This window comes from Triturus cristatus, chromosome 8 (assembly GCF_964204655.1).
Source record: "Triturus cristatus chromosome 8, aTriCri1.1, whole genome shotgun sequence".
NCBI classification, from domain to species: domain Eukaryota; kingdom Metazoa; phylum Chordata; class Amphibia; order Caudata; family Salamandridae; genus Triturus; species Triturus cristatus.
This window is the reverse complement of record NC_140591.1, coordinates 1,278,787,978-1,278,809,596: the sequence shown is the minus strand read 5'-3', so window position 1 is coordinate 1,278,809,596 and position 21,619 is coordinate 1,278,787,978. Positions and strand designations below refer to the sequence as shown.

At 41.8% G+C, this 21,619-nt stretch overlaps 1 protein-coding gene across 1 annotated transcript in view; it reads left to right on the top strand.

Moving 5' to 3' along the window:
* Nucleotides 1-21,619, top strand: part of TMPRSS7 (transmembrane serine protease 7) — a 559,080-nt gene that overhangs the window by 35,268 nt on the left and 502,193 nt on the right. Inside the window, exons 4-5 of the mRNA XM_085623815.1 lie at nucleotides 4,413-4,480; nucleotides 7,993-8,186. Of these exons, the coding sequence (XP_085479941.1) occupies nucleotides 4,413-4,480; nucleotides 7,993-8,186 (262 nt within the window). The remainder of the gene's footprint in view (nucleotides 1-4,412; nucleotides 4,481-7,992; nucleotides 8,187-21,619) is intronic.

The window sequence follows — 21,619 nt, the reverse complement described above, 5'->3', positions numbered from 1 at the left end:
TGGCTTTGTCAATAGTTGTTAGTTGTATACGAAGAAAAAACAACCATGGCTTCATTGTATATATTTTTGAAAATGCTTCAGTTCTAACATGATGAGACAGTAAAAGAACTAACGAGTCTCTTTTGAGTTACATTAAAGGCAGTGAAAGGTGGTACTGCTGCTGGGTTAAGATTTCTTTTCACCCTCACAGTGAGGGCAAAGATGGCGAGCCCGAAAGGGACCCGTCTCAGCAGCTGCTTGTTAGAACTGCATGCCCTCTTAAAGCCCTGGCCATACCCTTGCACTGGCATGCTATTGAAAAGCTGCTTTTCTTTGCTCAGTGTTTTAATTTTTTTGCTGCAAGACATGGCAACCGTACTCAGTCAGGCTCCCAATTCCTGACCCTGCAATGTTTAACAATGCTCCCTGGTGGCTACGCTGATAGCTATCTTTTACTGATTTATTAGATTTCGTATTATTTTTCATATTTCTGAATTATAGTTTATTTTTAAATTTTTTGTGCTCCCTATCACTGGCCCGGCTTCTCATCTCCTTATTTTGCTTTCTCACAGACATCACACACTGCTGTACCAGCTACCCTTCCCATAGACAATACACCATAACTATTGAACGAACAATGCAGCCTTATTCTCGAACCACAAAACAACTCCATTGTATAGTTTAAAATGTCTGTCCTGTTTTTTTTTCATTCACTTTCTTTGAGTTGTGGATATACGTGTCCCTCTGTGACCATCCTCATGTTATCAATGCACCTCCTTTTTTTCTTCATCCATGTATTTTTTCCATACTCCCAGCGACATTTAAGATGTAATTGTTGGTCAGTTTAACATGGTTTTACTCTTAAAATCCACCGTTTTGTTGCAAAATAGGTTTCTCACATACCCTGTGCTGTGCTACCTGCAGTGAGGTACCACCTGAGTGTTCCTCGTGTTGGTCCTGCCTAGGGACACCTCTAGAGTAGTGGGAATCCAAATGTGCTCATTATCGAAGGCCTCAAGAAAGCCACCTGTTTCATTGTTGTTCTGGAAGCGTTTATATGTGCGTCTTAGTGTCTTTGCTTGTCTCTAACCGGAACTTTTCCAACACTTAATTTTTTTAATTCGATTTTTGTGTTTCAAACAATTAGCATTAGATATGATTCCCCCACCCACTCCTTCCCCCCTCCAATTTTTCGACATAAATCTACAATTGCAAAGAAGATTAGATTCACCAAGCTGGTGTAAGGATATATCTACTGAAGGCCCGGGCAAAACTGTATTTTTCCTGTTCTGTTACCTGAAATTTGTAACAACAGCTGTAGGCCAGTTTGTTGGCTGTACCTGCCTGTTAAAAACCTAAAAGAGAAATGAAAGCTCGACCGTGGATTCAGATCCTGCCTCGGTGCAGTATTTGGGAGAAATGTGCAGTGGCTCTTCGCCTTTGACTCTCACTTGTTACACCCCATCCCAGCTCCTCACTTAACCTTCCATGCTCTGTGAAAACATTTCATTCTGGCTGATCTCTGTCTCTATCAGTACACCCTGTTTCCTATCTCTCATTCACTTTCTCGTGCTCTCTTTCTAAGTGTCTCTCTCTCTCTCTCTAATTCTCGCTCTTCCATCCTCCCTCTTTCTCTCCCAATTTACCAGCCCTCACGTCTCCCAATCTCTCCCTCTCTCTCTTTCTATCTCAAATTTCCCTATCGCTTGTCTCCTCATCTCTCTCTCACCTCTTTCTCTTTCTCACCTTACACATCCTCTTGTCTTTTCATCCCACTCTCTCTCTTGCTCCTTCATCTTACTTCTTCACCCGTCACTCCATCTCTCTCTCCCTCCTTCTCGCTCTCTCACCTTAGCCACTCACCTCTGTGTCTTTTCTCTCTCACCTCTGTCTTCATCTCTCTCTCCCGTTTCTCTTGCTCCCTCTATACCCATCCACCCATATTGCACCATCTTGGGTCCTTAACATCTCTTGTTTCTTCTCATCTGTTTCTCTATTTGTCCCGTCTGTGTTTTACATATCCCTCTCCCCATCTTACACACTCATCTTTCTCATTTGTTTCTCTGTCTGCCACCGTATCTGCCTCTTATATCCATCTGTCTCTTGTTTCTATGTCTGCCACCCTATCTGCCTCTTATCTCCATCTAGGGGAGAGGATGTGGTCTGACGGCTAGACTGCCGGCTTTGGAGCTGGGAAATCAATGTTCGAGCCTCGGGGTCGACTCCACATCCTTTGATTCTGGGCAAATCACTTAATCTCCCTGTGCCTGCCCCCCCCCAAAAAAAAATATATGTTCTTGTGTAACATAACTGGTGCTCATGTAAAGCACTCCAATACCTTCGGGTCGAGTTCGCGCTAAATAAATCTGCAAAAAAAAAATAATATCTATCCGCTGCCCGTCAAAACACGTCAGATGCATATATTTGCAAAACACGTGAAATAAATATTTAATTCAAGCCACCTCACATGGGTGAGACAAGAAATACAAGAGTGTGTGCATGTATATGTGTGCGGGCATGCCTGCACGCATGTGTATCTGAGTGCAAATATGCGTAGGTATGTATGAGTGCCTGTGTATGTGTGCTTGTATATATCTGCATGGATGTGTCAGTTTGTAAATGTATCTCCTCTTGGTAATCCTGTATACGTATTTGCAGGTGTATGTGCGCGTGTGTCTGTGCTTGTATGTGCTCGTGCATGCATGTGTGTGTGTATGCTTGTGTGGTTGCATCTATGTGTGGTTGCATCTATGTGTGTGTGCGGCTGCAGCTGGCTATTTCCAAATGTGTGCATTTCTATGTCTGTGTATACGTGTTTCTTTCGACCTGTGTTGGCATGTTTGTGTGTGTATATCTGTGCATCTATGTTTCTGTTGACTGTTTTTTTATTGCACTTAAAGGACTTTCCTTAAAACAATGTCTGTGGCAATAACTACTGGATGGGAAAAGATTAATCTCATTAGTACCAGTTTAGTACTTGAATTCAACAATCAGGAACTGTACGGTGCCAAATTAAACTTTGGAGAGAACATGCCATTGCCCAGCACCACGTGTCATGCTTTTTTTGTTTGAGCTACAATGTGTTTGTTGTTGCAATCTAAGACGAAAACAGTAGGTTGTGGATTGTGTCATGTTTGTGAAATACATAGTACAGTTTAAATTCTTGTGGCTTCAAGAGCATATAATCCCATTGTAAATTTTTTTTCACAACCAGCATATTACTCTTGTCTCCACTCCCTCATAACCTATTTCCCATTTTCTGGTTCTCTAGCATAACAAGGTCATATGAATAGAAATAGCGCAATGCACATATCATCACTCCACTATGTACAAAAAACAAAATTAAAAAGCATTGTCATTTCTAACACCAATAGTTCTAACTTTCACAGATGCGAGACCTATTGCATTGCAAATGATTGTTTGTCTTAGGCATTATATATATTGAGTCAATACATTGTGCAAAGTTTAGGGAACACTTACAGGCCTTCTTCACACCCCCTTTAGCATCTACTTTGTGTTCTACTCAAATTTCAACCCCGACTCAGCTAACGTTTTCCTCAAATGATGAACCAGTGATAAATAATTTGCACATTTTACTTTCCCTGGTAATCTCTCCTGCTGGAGAAAAATCTGTGGTCAGTGTTTGTTGTCCCTATTGGTGAACTACGTGTTAACTGAGATGCCAAATTTGAGAAACAAAAAAAAAGAATCTAAACAAAAAACATTTAACAATAGTGGGGGCTTGCAAGCGTAGTTCGCCTAGCCATACGTGTTTTTAATCATAACCACAAGAAAAAGGTAAAGATTCCTGCAATCTCAAAGATATCACCAAACAGTGGAATTATGTTCAAAACCCAAAATTGACAAAGCTGAATCGGAAAGACCAATACTGGCAATGGAGACCATTTAAAATAATGTTTTATCTATAAAAAAAGGCTGAAAAAATTAAAGGTAAAAGGAGATCATAATATCCTTGCTTACATCTTTGGCATTAATACCCGATACATATACTGAAATAGAAACAAAATCTGGTTTCCAGTCTGGGAAGAGATAATACACTTTTCGAGGAAACGTGTATGCATCTTTTTGCTCATGCCTGTTACCAAATTGCATTTAAGAGGACTTTTTGTGGACAAATACTTTGGCGTCATATATATCAATAATGTCTGTGCTTATGCACGATGGGCCTCATTACAAGTACCCCAGGTGTCCCGATGAGGCCTTTGAGAAGGTTACAGACCTCTCGGGATTACAATTTGTGATATTTCACACATATATTTCAGTTGATGAAACACCGGGGAAAACCATTTGAGAATCATCACTGAAACATCGATTGCTGTGTGTTATTTGGGTAGTATATGTCACAATATGATCTTACCTCATATTTTCTAGTGTTTTAGTGTGAAAATTGAGAATTTTGTTTTCTTTTTCAGATGAACTTTGTTTACAAGAAGTCACTATTTTCAAAATTTTATAAGCAGTCCATTTTGGCAGATGTCAGGTAAATGTGGGCTTTTTTAGTTTTAAAAAAATGTTGTGCTATGAATCTAATGCATTCTCCCTTGCAAGATTGTGTGCTCACAGCCTAAATGCTGGCATGGTAGACAAAATGTTTATTGATCTTGTGACTGCTGGATCTGGGGTTTCTTGGTGTTTACTTATATTTTCTGAATATCTGTTTCAACAAACTATCGTCTCTTATTAGAGAATGGACAGTTCAGAACTGCAGAGCAGAAACCGGTGTTACCAGTCAATGGTGACAGACGCACACTGACCATACACCCTGGATGTCACCTCTCTTTTCCAGCCCCAGTGCTATTATCCCTTTTACAATTACAGAGTTGGCCTGGGAAGGCAGAAATTCACTGCAGCATTTCCCAGCTGTTGTGTGTGCTTTAGAACAGATCATTTACCAAGGGTGTGCCTGTGTAAAGGGTGCCCCAATGTGCCCAGTGCTGGGTGGTGCATGGTTAAAGGCCCTTTGTAAATGAAAGGCGCCACCCGGAACCCACTTCTGAAAGCATAGATGAGTCAGGCACTGCACCAAAAGCAGAACAGGTGGATATCAAATTTGCATTTTTTATCATGAGACCCATAAAGTTCTCAGCCTTTCAATGTTTGGGTTTCTTGTGCTGTTAGTCAACTAAAAATGAACTTGTAGATGTGAATTACTTATACATGGAGAACTTGTGGTAGTTGGAATTTGATGCCCATTTATATTGTACAAATATATAGAAGATAGGACCAAAACTGTTGGTGTTAAAGGAAGACTGTGCTAATGCCAACTTCAATGGCAACGGCTATGCCGTGACAGTGTTGCCATCAGCTCAATTTCTCCTACCCACCGAAGAAGTTAAAACTGCTTTGAAAGATGTGCTCTCCGAAGATATTTGCAGATGGACATTTAAGTACTTATTAACAAATATTTAACAATGGAATTGTCAGAAGTATTGCGCATCTTCATACACTTCTCAAAGCAAGGTGTGAAAATAATTTAATGGCAGATGGCGAAACAGTGCTTTAGCTGTAAGAGAACATTATAAAATGAAACCATCCCAATAAATATTCCCAATAAATTTTACAGTAAAATCTACGATACTCTGAGCAGTGCATAAGGGATACTGCAAGAGCCCTAAATTACCAATAAATCTGGCCCTCTTTGTCCTCAAATGAATTCCGAAGTAATGTCATAGCCAGACAATCTACCAACAGCATTTAAATTGAGTCAGATACAGAGGAATGCATGCAGAACCTTAGAATCTTTAATTCATTGGAACATTGCATGAGAACACCACCATACCTCCTTCTTGTTAAAATGGCACTGATCAAACAAGTATTGAAAAAACTCATTTCTAACGAGACAAACGAGATTTACAGAAAGTAGGATTGTAGCCCATCTCCCAGCTCCATGCTTCCTGAATCCCATGTGATCTACAATAGCAATCCGACTTATGTCACCTATCTAGTCCAACTGTAGTCAATCTCCCAATATGGCGGGCTTAGTGTCATTTAGTGGGTAGCACGTTCCCTGAGACACAGAAATCACAGTTTCTATTCCTCTTAATTTCATCTCACACTTTTTTGCTTCTGAAGTGAATACAATTGTTACACTCTACTTGGCAACTGTATCAATTTTGCAAGTGCTGTAAGGCAATTCAGTGTGTTATGTTGCATATATTTATAGTGAAATGTGCTGCCATTACTAGTTTTACAAACTCACCAATTTGTTTATGTTAAACAGTTTTATTGATGAAACAAATACGTTGGTGTGGCTCTGTTGTAAGATGTTAAGTGGCACACAAAACAAATAATATAAATACATTTTAAATGACACATTCTGAAACATGTGTTAGCTGTAGTTCTCTTATAATTCACAAAGCAAAACTCTCAGTGACTGGGTTAATCAGGCTCATTTCAAGCTAATGATCGAAGAATGGGAAAATGCGTAGTTAGGGTGACACCGCACAGAATTGGGAATTCCTTACACAACACCGACTGGAAAAACCAGTCCAGCACAGCTATTCTCAGTTCAGTGGGATTTCATTCTTAATTGCATACATTCCAAGTGAAGATTCCAGCAGCCCATTCCATAGAATAATTCGAAACTTGTTATCAGAAGCTAAGTTGATCAGGGGCTGCGTATCTAAGTTGCATCAATTGCATTGAGAGGTTTCTGAGATCTAGGGTCGAAATTGCGTTGGTCTCCTTAAAAACCATTTGAAGCAACCGTCGTAGGACTGTTAACTTATGTCACATAGAGATAGATTTCCACCAAAACAAAAAAGCCCATGGAAATATTTGAGCACAAATTCTCCAAGGGATCTGCCAAAATCCCTCTCAAGAGAAACTACGATTGTTTAATTGTGCTTTGCCTAATTTCTCAGCAAAGCATAATTGCAGCCCATACTGCAGCCATTCACGAGACTCCCCTCAACTGCTAACAATGTGATTGATGTGTTGGAGTGACTACCTTACCAACGCATTCTGGTCTCAACAGAAGCAAAGGGATCCAGGAAACAGCTGTCTTCCTAGCTTTAGAGAAGTAATTCAATCAGCTTGCATACTTTATTCCTCACTCAGGATCCTGGCATACAAAGCGAAATCATAGTAGAGTGTATTCAAAAGGGATCAATCATCGAGTGCATTGGAAAATGTTAAATGTGCCTCGTGAACAGAACTATTTGCATATGATAGCCGTTCTCGAATTGGTGTTCAGCTTTCTGGCCTGCTTGATTCGACTTGTCTATCACATTTATAACCTAAAACAGGAAGATTTTTACTCAAAGGACTCTATAAGACTATGACCATCAAAACCCAGAAGAAAGTAATTCAACTAAACGCATCCATTCTTTTCTCAGTTCCAAACTTTGGCCAAATGAGAGGCACAGCTGTGCATTTTCTTAGGAGCACAGATATTTGCAATTAGAACATTGAAACGTTGTGTGCACTATTGAAGTGCTCAGTGCTTCCAATGGCTGGTAGAAACCCAAAGCATCAACATTCCAATGGTTGTTCACAGCAACAGCTAAGAACAAAGGCCCTACGGAGCCCGAGGGGATTTCAACCCCCTCGGGCTCCATGTGGCCTTTGTTTTACAAATTAGAACATTCTGCCCCCTAGAGGTGGAATGTTCTAATAGCCTTAGAGCCCTCCGTAGCAGGCTCTACCAGCCACTAAAGGCCCGCTCACCTTCGGCTTGTACCTTTAATGCTGGAGCGGGCCTTTAGTGGTCAATAGAGCCCGTTACGGTGGTCTCTAAGTCTATAATAAGCTTTTATTGCTTATACATTGCCTTGAATGCTCCAATAATTGGAGAAAAGGTAGAGCAATGTCACTGATAGCATTTAATTTTCCTTTAAATTATGTGTGTGTTAATAGCTGCACTCTCGGAATACGTCATTTCTGAACACATCTCGATTGTATCAGGGCTGTCACGTTACTGTCTGTAGAATCTGAAAATCATGTTATGCAGTGTGAGAGTATTACTCATTAATCATTGTTCATGTTTTTCAGCAATAACAACAATGGTGGCCTGCTTGTCCATTTCTGGTTGCAATTTGTGGTGCCGCACACTGAAGGCCAAGTGTTCTGTGAAGACTGCATTGGGGCCATCTTAAAGGATTCCATCCAGACTAGTATATTGAACCGCACCTCCATTGGAACTCTCCAGAGCCTTGCTGTGGATATAGATTCTGTGGTTTTAAATGGTCAGTGGTTGTATCTTTTGACACAGTATGGTTTAAGCATGTAGAACAGCACAGATTTTTAAAATGTAGCAAATACAATGAACCGTGCAAGAACCTGAAAGTATTTTCCTCAGTATTACTAGGAGAAGGATATTGATCTATTGTAGAATTGTCTGTAGGTCTATGTTTCCCTCTATGATGACATCCTTTAATTGATATTGATACTTGAATCTTGTATTTGCTTAGGTGCTAATAGCACATGCAACAAATCCTAACATGGCAGGGAATGGTCCTTTCGTGGTACTGTGTGTTTTCAGTTGTGGAATGTGCACAATCTCAGATTATGTGTCTATTGTCCCCACAATCTGTGTGAAGTATTTCCTGGCAAAATGTATGCAGGCTAATCTGTGGGTGGAATAATTACTGTAAATCTCAGAATCTTTAGTTTGTGCGCAGATTGCTGTTTGCACCCTAAACGGGACTGTGAGACAATCAGAATGAAGGCATGGATATTTTCTCTGTTTGGATTTTTTCTCTTTTTATCCTTAATGTTTTTTTCCTGTAAAAGTTGGTAGCACCTTTCTCTGCCCTGCCTGTAAAACTCCTTCTGGCATAAAGGTGGGCAGTGGAACTCCTGCAAGAAAGGTCGCAACCAAAGACTTTCCCATAGGATGTTGAATTCAGAATGAGATGAGGAAGTTCCCTCCCATACTGAATTCAACATTCTAAGGGAAAGTCTTTAGTTTGACAGGAAAAAAAATGTAAACTAAGTAACTGCTACCCCACCTCTAATGCCATATGCCACCAAAACAATAAATACCATCTTGTGCATTATGCATATGCCATAGGATCTTTTTCAGATATTTATGGAGGAACCATAGATGACAAACATACACAGGCTGGTCCTTTTGAAACATACAGAAAGTAGTAATTGCTTTCGTTCTTTTACTAAATGTAGTCCATGCATCCTCAGTGTGACAGTAAAAGAATGATACCTTTGCTAAGGTTAATAATTTACACTAGACTGGAAGGGTAACCTAAACCTGTCTATAATTTTCAAGGAAGGACATTATTACATCGAAGGATATGTAAGCAAATTTAATGCAAAATCAGTGATCAAGTGCAGCTAGAGGTAGTTCATGTTTTCAATTTTTTATTCGCTATTAAAATGCTATTTACTTGATGTATGCATTTTAGATATAAGATAACGCATATTGTGTAAGGTGATTGCCTTGATGGACAGACAGATCAATTTTCTGCTTAACAAAAGCTGGAGTTACGCTTTCGGTCCTCATCACATAGGATTTCCAAGCAGTCATGAATTAGTACTCTTGCGTTGCAGTCCTGGCAGATGGAAAAAATACTGGCCCCATTCGCAAAAAAAGAAATGGGGATTTAAATGTTTGCTTCTATGTTTGAATTATACTTCGGATTTTTGGAGAATTGATGGAGTTTCATTAGTACTCCTGGAAGATGCAACCTTCAGGGTGACCCAAGAATATTAACTAGCAACTTTTGTGAAGGCATTGCTTCCTGTCTAAATGTGCATACTGCACATGTATGCACATCCCCATCAACTTCAGGGAGTGTTTTTTTAATTTCATTACCACCATTAAAACACATTTACTCCTGCACCTCAGAGAGACAAACATTTAATAATTTCTTTCCTAGGTGAGAATTCGCCATTGAAAAGTTTGTGAATGCCCACAAACGTACTGGAAACTTACAAACTTTGTTACCAAACTTTCTAGGGCATTTTGTCTCTGAATCCCCCACTCCCTACTAATAGGAGAAGAATTACTATTACAAAACATATATGTGAGTAACCTTTTTAGATGTATTAAACTAACTTGGTCATTTAGACCATGGTCCGTGCCCCCTCAACCTACCTGGCATAAGAATCCCATCATAATAAGAGATCCCACCATTATGGTGGGGATCATTTTGGTAAAATGCTCCTGCCAATGGGGTTCTGGCACTTTCTTCAAAATTGTAATGGGAGTCTGGCTGCTGTTTATACGCTTACTGTTTTGCGCAGAAATAACCCCTTAGAGCCGAGGTGTATTGCTGCAATATGAAAAGAAGAAATAGGCCTGACACACAGAAAATGTTCTCCATGAATGTGGTGAACATTAGTCATTTTTCTTGTCTGGGTCATGGCGGTCACGGAGAGAAAAATATATTTCAGAGTGGCTTCTGATGCATTGGCCAGAAGGCCCTGTGGTGGTTGGGCTGCCAGGTCAGAGGATTAGACATCTAACCAAGGTGCAATCCGAAACCAAGCAGTACCTGACTTCTGAGGCAAGGTAACCATGTATCTGACTTTGTAGGAGCTCTGCCAAACCTTAAATGACACAGAATCCCAAACATGACTTTATCCATGTAAAATTCCATTTTAATATGTAGGTTCAATTTCAGGGCTTAATTTGAGCCGGTGGTTTCCGGTGATCGGACACAGCACTTAAATGTCAACACCCGCGCATGCAACAGTCTGCCACAAGGTGGTGCTGTCTGGTGGTGTTTGTTGTATAATTAGCGTCTCTGGCAGGTGGTGCAAGCTTCAGTGGCCCCCTGAGGAGAGTCCTGCCACTTTTAAAAACAAACAAATTAAGCACTGCCAATTTATATGAGCAAATTGCGTGGGTCCAATGTCAGGCAAACGATTCCATCTTTGTTGCAGGAAATAAGCAGGACCCCTTAATGTTAAAACACTAATGCATCATTATACGCACAATTAGTGATCACTTGTAACCCAGATTACATGCTGTGCAAGGGGGTTTGGCTAATTTTAAGGCTAGATTTTACAACCTTATCGAATTTTACCCTAGATTGGTTAGAATTTAATGACAGCAGTAATTTCTTACTACCATCTTCGGTTTTCCTGTTGCACCTTGTATAACATGGCCTCTTACATAGAAGAGACTAGTTGTGGTCAATTGTGCACTGCTGGGGTTAAAAGAATTTTCAAAAGTCTGTGCCGTGCTCCAGGGTATCACTCCCTGCCGGAGAGTGTGTAGAAATCAAACAATAGGTAACGACCCCACCCCTGGAGTAACAAATTTTTTCGTGGTTGTCAATGAATAATTTACTCAATTATGCAGTTGAAAGTTTTTTAATTTTTCACTTGATTTTTCATTAATCCGTTGGAAAACTTCATTTCCCAAAATGCAACATGTTACTTTCACAAAGTTGTCTCAATCAGTGTTCCAATGCATTTCGGCAAACTGCCTTCATCAGGGAACATCTAAAACAAAAATTTTAACTGTCTGTAATGATACCAGATAAATATATACAATACACAATACTAGTCACATACATTGTAACAAATGTTAAACAAATGGCGTGTAAATGTATCAAGCGTGGTTTTAGACTCGAGAGAAGGGCTGTAAGGGGACCGTGTAGGTGAACCTCGTGCCGGATGGCGGTTTAATCACTTAGAAAAAATGTGTGGGGGTTATAACTGAAATCGCTATGTGAAAGTGACTAAATAAATATAATACGGGCGTTGAAAAGTAAATGTGCAAACTGGAGGGAACTACGGAGGTTAATATCAAAATCTTACCGGAGCTGAGACCGTCAGTTAACTCAGGTGCCTTCCATGAGTGTGCTGCTAGTGCGTGACTCGCTGTGTGGTGTGGTATTTAAACGTAATTAACATGCTACTAAAAGTAGTTACATAGAAGGACATAAGAAATTCCTCGCAAAAGAGTAATTTCATAATACTTAAGGAAAATATGGAATGTTGTAGGTATTCTACATCACATTCATAGACACAGAAATATCCTCCACTTGTATTCATTTCCATATTGGCGAGTGAACAGGCGCTTTCCTTTACTGGTAAACTGTTTAGAGAGGGTCACATAAGAGAGCTGCATAAACATTAAAGGGAACTGTGTTGGTAACTGGGAAGCGAAAGATGTCTCATTATTCACATGAACTATGCCTGGGCTCCCACAAAGTTAATTAATTTAGGGCCAGATATTCAACGTTATTTTGCATTTGCAAACCAACATTTGGAACTCACAAAATGGCTTTAAGGAATTTACTGAACCCATTTTTGGAGTCGGAAAGACCTTCAGACTGGCAAAATTGATGTAGTGACCCATACAGAATCGCAATTAGGATGGGTTGTGTGAAGAGGGCTACCGCTTAGATTTGCGGTATGACATGTACCAATGATTTGTGACACCCGGTTGTGGTCACAGACCATTGATCAGTTATTTACATCTCAAAGGAGGAAGAAAGCGATTCACAAAGGGGAAGGTGTCCTCTGGCATACCTTTCCCTTTGTGAGTGGTGCCAAGTGAAGGCAAGAGAGTAGATAGTGGGGGAGACGCATCGTTAGCGGTTTTGCCTGCAACCAGTTTGCCAGCCGGAATCGGAGCTCGGACTCCAAGCCCCAGGACTCAGCGGGGCATAGGCTCCCCTTGTGGCCACTCCCCCAAAGCACCGTGGAGTACATCTTGGAGTCTGGAATACTGCCCAGCGGGACGCGCGCGGGCGTCGCCGGGCTAAGCCCGGGACTAGGGCGGGGCCGTCTGTGGCCGGAGTAGGCCGGGTCGGGCCTGTTCCCTTTCATTTTTTCTTTTTCGGCTCAGGAACATTTGCAACAACTCATCGATCAGATAAGTTATTCAGTGACTTTCGTTCTGTAAATTGACCACAGACTATTGTGTGGGGCCCTCTTTGATTGTGGATTCGGATTTTTATTTTTATTTTTTGTTCTTTTGTTCATTGCGAAGGCTGTTAGTAATATGGCCAAATCTATTGTCAATCCTAAAGGGGGGGCTGGGACATTGGATGCATATCTCAAACGGGTTGAAACTGCTGTGGCTAAGGAGATTGAACTGGTAGAAAGGAGGCTATCTCTTGACCCATCTAGTAATAATACTAATATTTTGAACCATGCACCTACGACTGTTTTAATGGGGAGTTTTCAAGCTCCTAAGGAAGGGTTACAAAGCCCAGATGCACTAATCAATGATGCCCATTCAAGGGTGCCAAATGCAATAAATACCCCCTGCCCTCTCGCTCCCAGCCCGTTGCCTTCTCCCCCTAATACACGTACTAGACAGGCATGGGTTGAGCATGTTACTAGAGGTAAAGAGCAACAAAGGAAGCGGAAGGCAGATGGTGTTATCAAGGGTAGCAAACCACATGCCAAACAAGCGAGGAAGGTAATTCTACTATTGGCCCGAGTTCTCAAGTAGAAAGCCAATTGACCCAGGCCAACCAATCCAAGTCTCATGCAGAGGGCGTTCAATCGACTTCCACACCACATAACCCCATTGTGGGTGACCAAATGCTTAGATTCTTGGGGATCGTAGAGGAGCGCCTCAAGGCTCTCATTATTCCTGTTATGGAAAAACTTGAGCTAATTGACCAAAGATTATTAGCCTTGCAAAGACAAGTACTAAACCAACAGGGATCTCTGATGGAGACAAAACTGACAGCTACATGTCTTGATAGTGCTCCTACCCATTTACCAATAGCTACTAGCTTGAATGTCGGAGCGCACGCATTTAGCGAACAGGTAGCAGCTCAGATAACAAATGCATCAAATATTCCAACTTTTGTAAAAGGTACTACTTCTGGTTGTGGAGGGTTCGGGGGTAGTCCTAATGGTATCCATCATATCCACCAGAAACACATTAAATTTCATCTCCCCCCTGAGGCTTGCCCAATCGACTTCCACACCAGATAACCCCATTGTGGGTGACCAAATGCTTAGATTCTTGGGGATCGTAGAGGAGCGCCTCAAGGCTCTCATTATTCCTGTTATGGAAAAACTTAAGCTAATTGACCATAGATTATTAGCCTTGGAAAGACAGGTACTAAACCAACAGGGATCTCTGATAGAGACAAAACTGACAGCTAAATGTCTTGATAGTGCTCCTACCCATTTACCAATAGCTACTAGCTTGAATGTTGGAGCGCACGCATTTAGCGAACAGGTAGCAGCTCAGATAACAAATGCATCAAATATTCCAACTTTTGTAAAAGGTACTACTTCTGGTTGTGGAGGGTTCGGGGGTAGTCCTAATGGTATCCATCATATCCACCAGAAACACATTAAATTTCATCTCCCCCCCTGAGGCTTGCCCATACTCTATTATTCTGGCTAATGTCCCCAAAACATTGGACGGTAAAGAGGAACATTGGTCATCACTTAAAAATAAAGTTCTAAATTTCTTGAACAATAGAACAGTGTTGGGGGATAACCTTTATAACAACTTTAAGATGGTTCGAAGGGTGGATTGGGTGGGAGCCACTAAGAAGGATATGGAGGGAGATTGTGTTGTTGTTAACTTTGCATCCCCTCAATTGGTTGATCATATCCTAAGACAGGCAGGCTCTTTGAGGATACACCAAGATCGTATTAATATCCTGCCTTTAGGGTATTTTTACCCACCATGCCCTAAAGCTGTTACTAGAGGGAGAGATCATGCTCCTCGTCTCGATCCCTATGTTAGACTTATCCCAGTAAGTAACAGAATTGAGGTGCTGAGCTCATTAGATTGCAATGATTGACTTGTTAATGGTCTAGATCTAGGTCCTCGAGGCACTCTTCCGCCCAAACTTTTTGAGCAAATGCATCATCTGGTGGAGATCTACATGATGAAATCAGACTAGTGCCCATGGACATAGCCCAGACAAGTGGATCTGTCAACACCAATAATCATGTACAAGAGGTTTCTCAATTTGGGGATCAAGTTATAGGAGACCTGCAGGAAGTTTTATCATGTGGCACCCAAGGTAGGGACGACGATAATGTCTTTACATCTCTAGTTTTTTGGAATGTGGCAGGGCTTAGTACTAAAACTGCGTCATCTGATTGGTCCAAGTTCCTTGAAAATAGGAACTTTATATTATTGCAGGAAACTTGGTCGACTGCTTTAGATTACAGACCTGGTTACCTCAGTTTTTATGTACCCGCTGTCCCGAGTCTCCATGGAAGAGCTAAGGGGTGACTCTTAACCTGGATTAAACAGGATAGCGGGTATAATTTGACTCAACTGGATTCAAATAGTAATGATATTTTACTTATTCTTGTCCAGTGCCCTGGACAAAAGGATCTTTTTGTTTTTAACATTTATGCCAGAGGGCTGCCGGGGGGTAAACCCTCAAATACTGTGGAGGAGTTGGACCTGCTTCTTGACATGTATTGTAAAAAGGGTAATGTAAATGTAAATGTGTTGTACTTGTATAGCGCACTGTTACCCTAGGGTGTCCTGGCGCTGTACTCATACCGCTGTGGAACCCTTCCTGGCTTTTCCCTGTGGAATGTCCACAGTAATGTCATAGTAGCGGGTGATTTTAATTGCTGCTTTGAACCTTTGGACACTAATGATATCGATCTCACCTTAGAAGAGGATTGTACCTGGAATATTCCCCACCTGACACTCCCACCAATAAAACAATGGACTGAGGCTGTATTCCAGCTTAAGGTATTGTGTATTGGACATGGGCTTCGTGCAATAAATGGCAGATAAGCCTCCGACAAAAATGGGGCATTTACGTTCAATAATGGATCACGTAAAAGCCGCATTGATTATATACTTACCAATAAAGAACATTGGCCTAGTATTAAGGATATGTTAGTGGTGGAAAGGGTGGAGAGTGATCATGACCCCCTACTACTATCATTTAAATTGTTTAAGATTAATTGTCAGGAGGTCCCTGCTAGGAAGGTGGAGATTGTCCAATCTAATGACTCTAGGCGTGTTAAATGGGTCAATTGTCTAAGGAATGAGAGGCAGATTTTATGTATTAGTAATTTAACTATTAAAGCTACTGACGCCTTACAAAACTGTATTGCTCAGAAGGAAGATATGGGAAATGTGAATACTATCCATACAATTTTTTTTAATCAACTTAGAGTCTTTTTTACTAAACAGACTCATGCCAAACCCAATAGGCCTCCCAGAAAGGAGGGCTAATGGTATGGGAAAACATGCAGGATTGCATATCAGACCTTGTCCGACGCAGTTAAAACCAAGGATATTGTTTGTATTAGGAATGCTCGTGCATCTTATAAAAAAGCTCAATATGATGCTAAACGAGCATGGGACCAGGATTATTGGAGGGACCTCCACTCTGCCAGTAAAGAACGGTCAATGTGTTCCTTTTGGGACATGGTCAGGTGGGGCAGGGGTACTAAAAGCAATGAACCTACCAACTTTGTGCCACCTAATTTGTGGGTTTCGCATTATGCATCTCAGTTTGCTTCTATGGATGCTCATGAGGGGAGTTGTACAGCAATTATTTCTCCATTTATGGATATAACTCCTCTGGTTTTTTACTTAAATGAGGTGCGTAAGGTATTGAATTCTATCCCTAGAGGTAGAGCACCAGGTTTGGATTCGGTTCCAGCTGACCTGTTTATGTATGACAAGGAACTGTGGGCACCCTATATTTTGTGCCTAGCTAATTGCATATCCAACGGTTCACCCATACCTAATACCTGGAAGGGCGCCCAGATCATTCCGGTCTTTAAAAAGGGAGAGCGCTCTGATCCAGGCAATTATAGGCCCATAAGCCTGATCGACTGTATACAGAAGGTGGTAGCTAGGCTTGTCTTATTAAGAATTCAAGGGTGGATTGAGGAGGAGGAAGTCCTATCACCACTCCAGGCAGGCTTTCGCAGCCACACAAGTACCATAGATCAGGCATTTAGGTTTTTGTTAATTTATTGGAGGGTGGTTCAGTTGGGAGAGGGTATGTTATTTGCAGCTTTTGTTGATCTCAAATCAGCCTTTGATTTAGTCCCTCGAGCAAAAATGTGGTCAGTTTTTAAAGATCAAGGTATGCCTATAGCTATTTTATCTTTTTTAATGAAATTACATGAGGACAATTTTGACCAAGTCAGATGGAATCAATCAGGCAGCGTCACAGACAAATTTCCAATTGCTAGGGGAGTAGGCCAAGGGTGCGTTTTAGCTCCGACTCTTTTCTCCTTATACATCAACAGAGTGATCAACTATTTTAAGGAAACTCCTACCGATGCTCCAAAATTGGATGGTAAGTTGATTCCTCTGTTGATGTTTGCAGACAATACTCTTATAATTTCCAAGACACAACAGGGCCTACAAAAAGCCATTGACGTGTTTAAAGTCTTCTGTAAAGACCATGGGCTTATTGTAAATGTAACAAAAATGAAATTTGTGGTCTTGCACAAGTCTAAACACGTCAGAGGGACTGTTGTGATGGATGGAATTAAACTAGAGCAGACCAAGGTTTTCTCATACTTGGGTATAACCCTTGCGTCGAAGTTGGAATGGAAACCGCATATATATCAAGTGATAATAAAGCATTCACAGCTAACTGGTGCATTAACAAAAGAGCTACACCTGTCTTACACTAGACCCATGATACCAGTCTTTAAAATATACGATGCCAAGATAGGTTCGGCGACTCTTTATGGGGCTGAACTGTGGGGTTATAGTAATCTTACCCAGTTGACTAGGGCCCAAAACAAATTTTTGCGTACAATCACTGGCCTTCCAACATCCTCTCCTCTTATTCCCCTTATTACGACCTGGGGGTCCTGCGCTTAGAGGATATTGCACGATATAGACCAGTGGCTTACTGGAGGCGGCTTTGGGTTACCCCCGAACTTTCTGAGTACGCTCGGGCTTTCCTGGACGTTTGGGGGGCTGACAAGGCACATAAGATCTTATGGATGAGGGAGGTCAGGTTACTTTACTTTGCTATGGGCTTAGCAAGTTTATGGGAAGATCCCACAACACACATTTTTCCTCCCAGAACATTTTTCAAAGACTTATATTGGCGGGTGGTCTCAGAAAGAAGATTTGGATCAAGCATTGGCCCGTCTTTAACCTCAGACTTTTTGGCACTTAAGGACAGGCCCTTGTTTGAAAACTATTGGGACTGTATTACAGTTGTGGAGGACAGAAAGCGATACCACCAATTTAGGGTGGGCACCCTTCCTATTAATTCTTTTGTTGCCAAATGGCGTAAAGATCTAACTCCTGACTGTCCCTTTTGCCCAGCACTACGGAAAAATATTGCGCACATTTTATTCATATGTCCGGAGTATAAAATTCCAAGGCGGGTCTAGCTCAAACCAATTTGTCTTTTATTGGGTTTTCGGACAGGTGTTGAGGCTTTGCGGTGTCTTAAAACAAATACTTCCCAATCTGTGACTATTGCCGTTGCAAAATTTCTCCATTGGTTTTGGATTATTAGTGCATATAAATTACGCCTCATTTGAATATTTGGTAACCTCTTAACACTTTTTATGATTCTTAACATCGTGATATTTATTTATTAATGTCGCTGCTATGTACATCACATTTTCAATTTACGATGTGATTTAGGTCCTCCTTCTTCCTTTTTGTATGCCTCTTTTAAAATTGTTAATATATTTTATGTTGTCTTTTATGATGAAAATCGAAATAAAGACTTGAAATTGAAATTGATAGTGGTCCAGGGAATTACTTTTTCTGTACTGCTTCCTTCACTTCCTTCAGGAGGGGGAGCGACCCCTGACCCTCCTGGTAGGTCGCTCCCCCTCCGCACAGCTTCACCTGTGCGCCCCTGCCCCAGCTGCCGCTGCTAAGGACTCCCTCGTAAGTGTGCTCACCCTCCGTTTTTGTGCCCCGTTTTTTTTTGCTTCTGTGCCACTGTTTTCCCCCTCTTTTGTGCCCCGTTTTTTTCTTCTGTGCCACCGTTTTTCCCCCTTTTGTGCCCCGTTTTTTGCCTCGGTGCCACTGTTTTCCCCCTCTTTTGTAGCCTGTTTTTTTGCTTCTGTGCCACTGTTTCCCCCTCTTTTGTGCCCTGTTTTTTGCCTCTGTGCCACTGTTTTCCCCCTCTTTTGTGCCCCGTTTTTTGCCTCTGTGCCACTGTTTTCCCCCTCTTTTGTGCCTCGTTTTTTTGCTTCTGTGCCACTGTTTCCCCCTCTTTTGTGCCCCGTTTTTTGCCTGTGTGCCACTGTTTTCCCCCTCTTTTGTGCCCCGTTTTTTGCCTCTGTGCCACTGTTTCCCCCTCTTTTGTGCCCCGTTTTTTTGCCTCTGTGCCACTGTTTTCCCCCTCTTTTGTGCCCCGTCTTTTTGCTTCTGTGCCACTGTTTCCTCCTCTTTTTGTGCCCCATTTTGCTTTCTGTGCCACTCGTTTCCCCCGCCGCTGTGCCCCCTGCGGCCCCGCCCCCCTGTCTGCCCACTGCCCAGTCGCTGCTCCCGCCTCCTGCATCCCAGCTGCTCCTCCCTCCCACCACGCCATATATGCCGAACGCTGCGCGGCAGCGCCACTGGTGCGCCAAAGGCGCGCCTAAGGCAAGCCCTTCTGCGCCTGTCTACGCCTGGACCACGCCCAGCGCCAGGAACCCTGGCCCGCACGACGCCCGCCTCTGCTACGATCCCAGCACTCTCCACGCACTCAACGCCGGACGATCTCGCACCTGCTGCCAGGCCACCCCGAAACGCATCCAAGCACCCTTCTCCTGCCGGAACTGCAGCTTCACCAGCATCTGGCCCGCCAACCCGCCCTTGCTCTCTGTGCCACTGGATTCAAGCTAGCCTGTCTGAACAAGGGTGACATACCCTGAAACCGGTTCCAAGATGCTTATTTCCGGTCCTGGGAGGACCTGGCCCAGCAGTTCGGTCTGGACTGTTCCCATGGGGCACAGGGTCAAGACTGATTTGCATATGGCTGGATCCAAACTGGGGTGGCGTAGTGGGCAAAAGAACGATGGATTTAACCCAGATCTTTTGACTGAGGGAGAATGTTTGCATTGTCAGCATTCCCTCCATCATTTGTTTGTAACACTTTTCCCCTTTACAGGTGGGCTCAAACCATGGGCTTTGCTCAAATAAGCACTTGTCTAGTATTAAAAAAAATATTCTTTCTATTAACATTTTTTGTTATTATACAACGATGCATTAATTTGTATATTCGTTTGTGCACACAACATATTACAAGATCACAATATTTTAGTATCATTTAGTTTGGTTCAAACAGTACAGCTTCAGGTTTTCTTTTGCACCCTATACCTCACGTGTGTCAGGGTTCATCGTCCCCTTTAACATTAAAATCTCAATAGCTAATCATTCCCTTTCCTCGGACGCTTGTCTAGTATTTAGCAGCCCCAAGATTATTTAAAGTTAAGACATAAGCCAGTTGAGAGAAAAAAGTAAATTTAATGATACAAACAACTCCACAAACAGCACAGAAACAACAGCAAATGCTATAGGTGATCACTGGGATATTATTTAAAGAAATTACACAAATTGTCCCAATTAAACATTGGCAAATAGAAAAGTCAATGATAGTCTATGAGATACAGATGACTGGCTCCTAGGTGTTTTGTCACGTTGACTACAATAGAGAAAGGTTCTGGTGAGGCCTAGTGGTTCACCTGGTCAACCATTTTACCTTCTGCACAATGGAAGGCAACATTTTTCAGTGGGGAAATGCAGAATGCTGTGAACAAAGTGGTCTTAATGGGATCAGTTAAGTCAGTTATGAAGTCTTGCCGAAACCTTGACAGCAAAGCTCCAAACAGGACAAGTGCTTGTCATCACTGGGTTAGTCACCTTAGATTTTGTCTCTTTTTTTAGCACCAAATTCTTCAGAGGTGCATGACTGGGAGCTATGTCTAGGCACCACTAGACAATTTTAGATACCTTGTTTCTTCTTTACTACATAAGTCTTATGGGTGGACCTTTGCTCTTATGGGCCCAAACAAAACTATTCAATTTTCCTTGCAATATTTATAACCAGTCTGTCCTAAATTCAAAGAGTGTTGCATTGGAGGTGAAAGTAAACTTCAGTAGTAGCATCATTTTAATTACATTAGTTCTACCAGGAAATGAGAGGGAGAGGTATGCCCAGAAATTCGGTAATTTCTTTAGTTTCCTTCATAAGTGTTTTGAAATGTACGTATGTCATCGTATCTAGATCTTTTACTACTTGAATCTCCAAGTATCTGATTTCCTTTAGGGAGATGATCAAATGAGTATTCCTTGACATTAGTTCTTTTTTTTGCTTATTCACTGAGTAGCCTGGCAATCTGGCAAAATCATTTAATGTGTTTTGAATAACAGGGAAGAATTTTGTTAAATTGTGCATGTAAATCATCAGGTTGTCTTTGTAAAGTACTACTTTCTTAACCCAGACATAGGTGCCGATCACGATCCGGTAAAAAATTCCCCCGTGCGACTCGTATCGGGTATTTTTACCGTACGAATCGTACAAGTGCCGTACGAACTGGCAATCACGATTCGCATGGTAAAAAGTCCATACGAACCGCACTGGGAATCATTCCCCACACGTCCCCGGGTCGGAAAATGTGTCCGACACGTCCTCGGACGATTTACCTTACAAACGTGAAAAACCAAGTCCGACCTAGGAATCACGATCCATCCCGTGCGTCCGAGGTTACAACCGTATGGAAAAAACACCGTCCGCACCGAACTCCTACAGCAACCATGGAG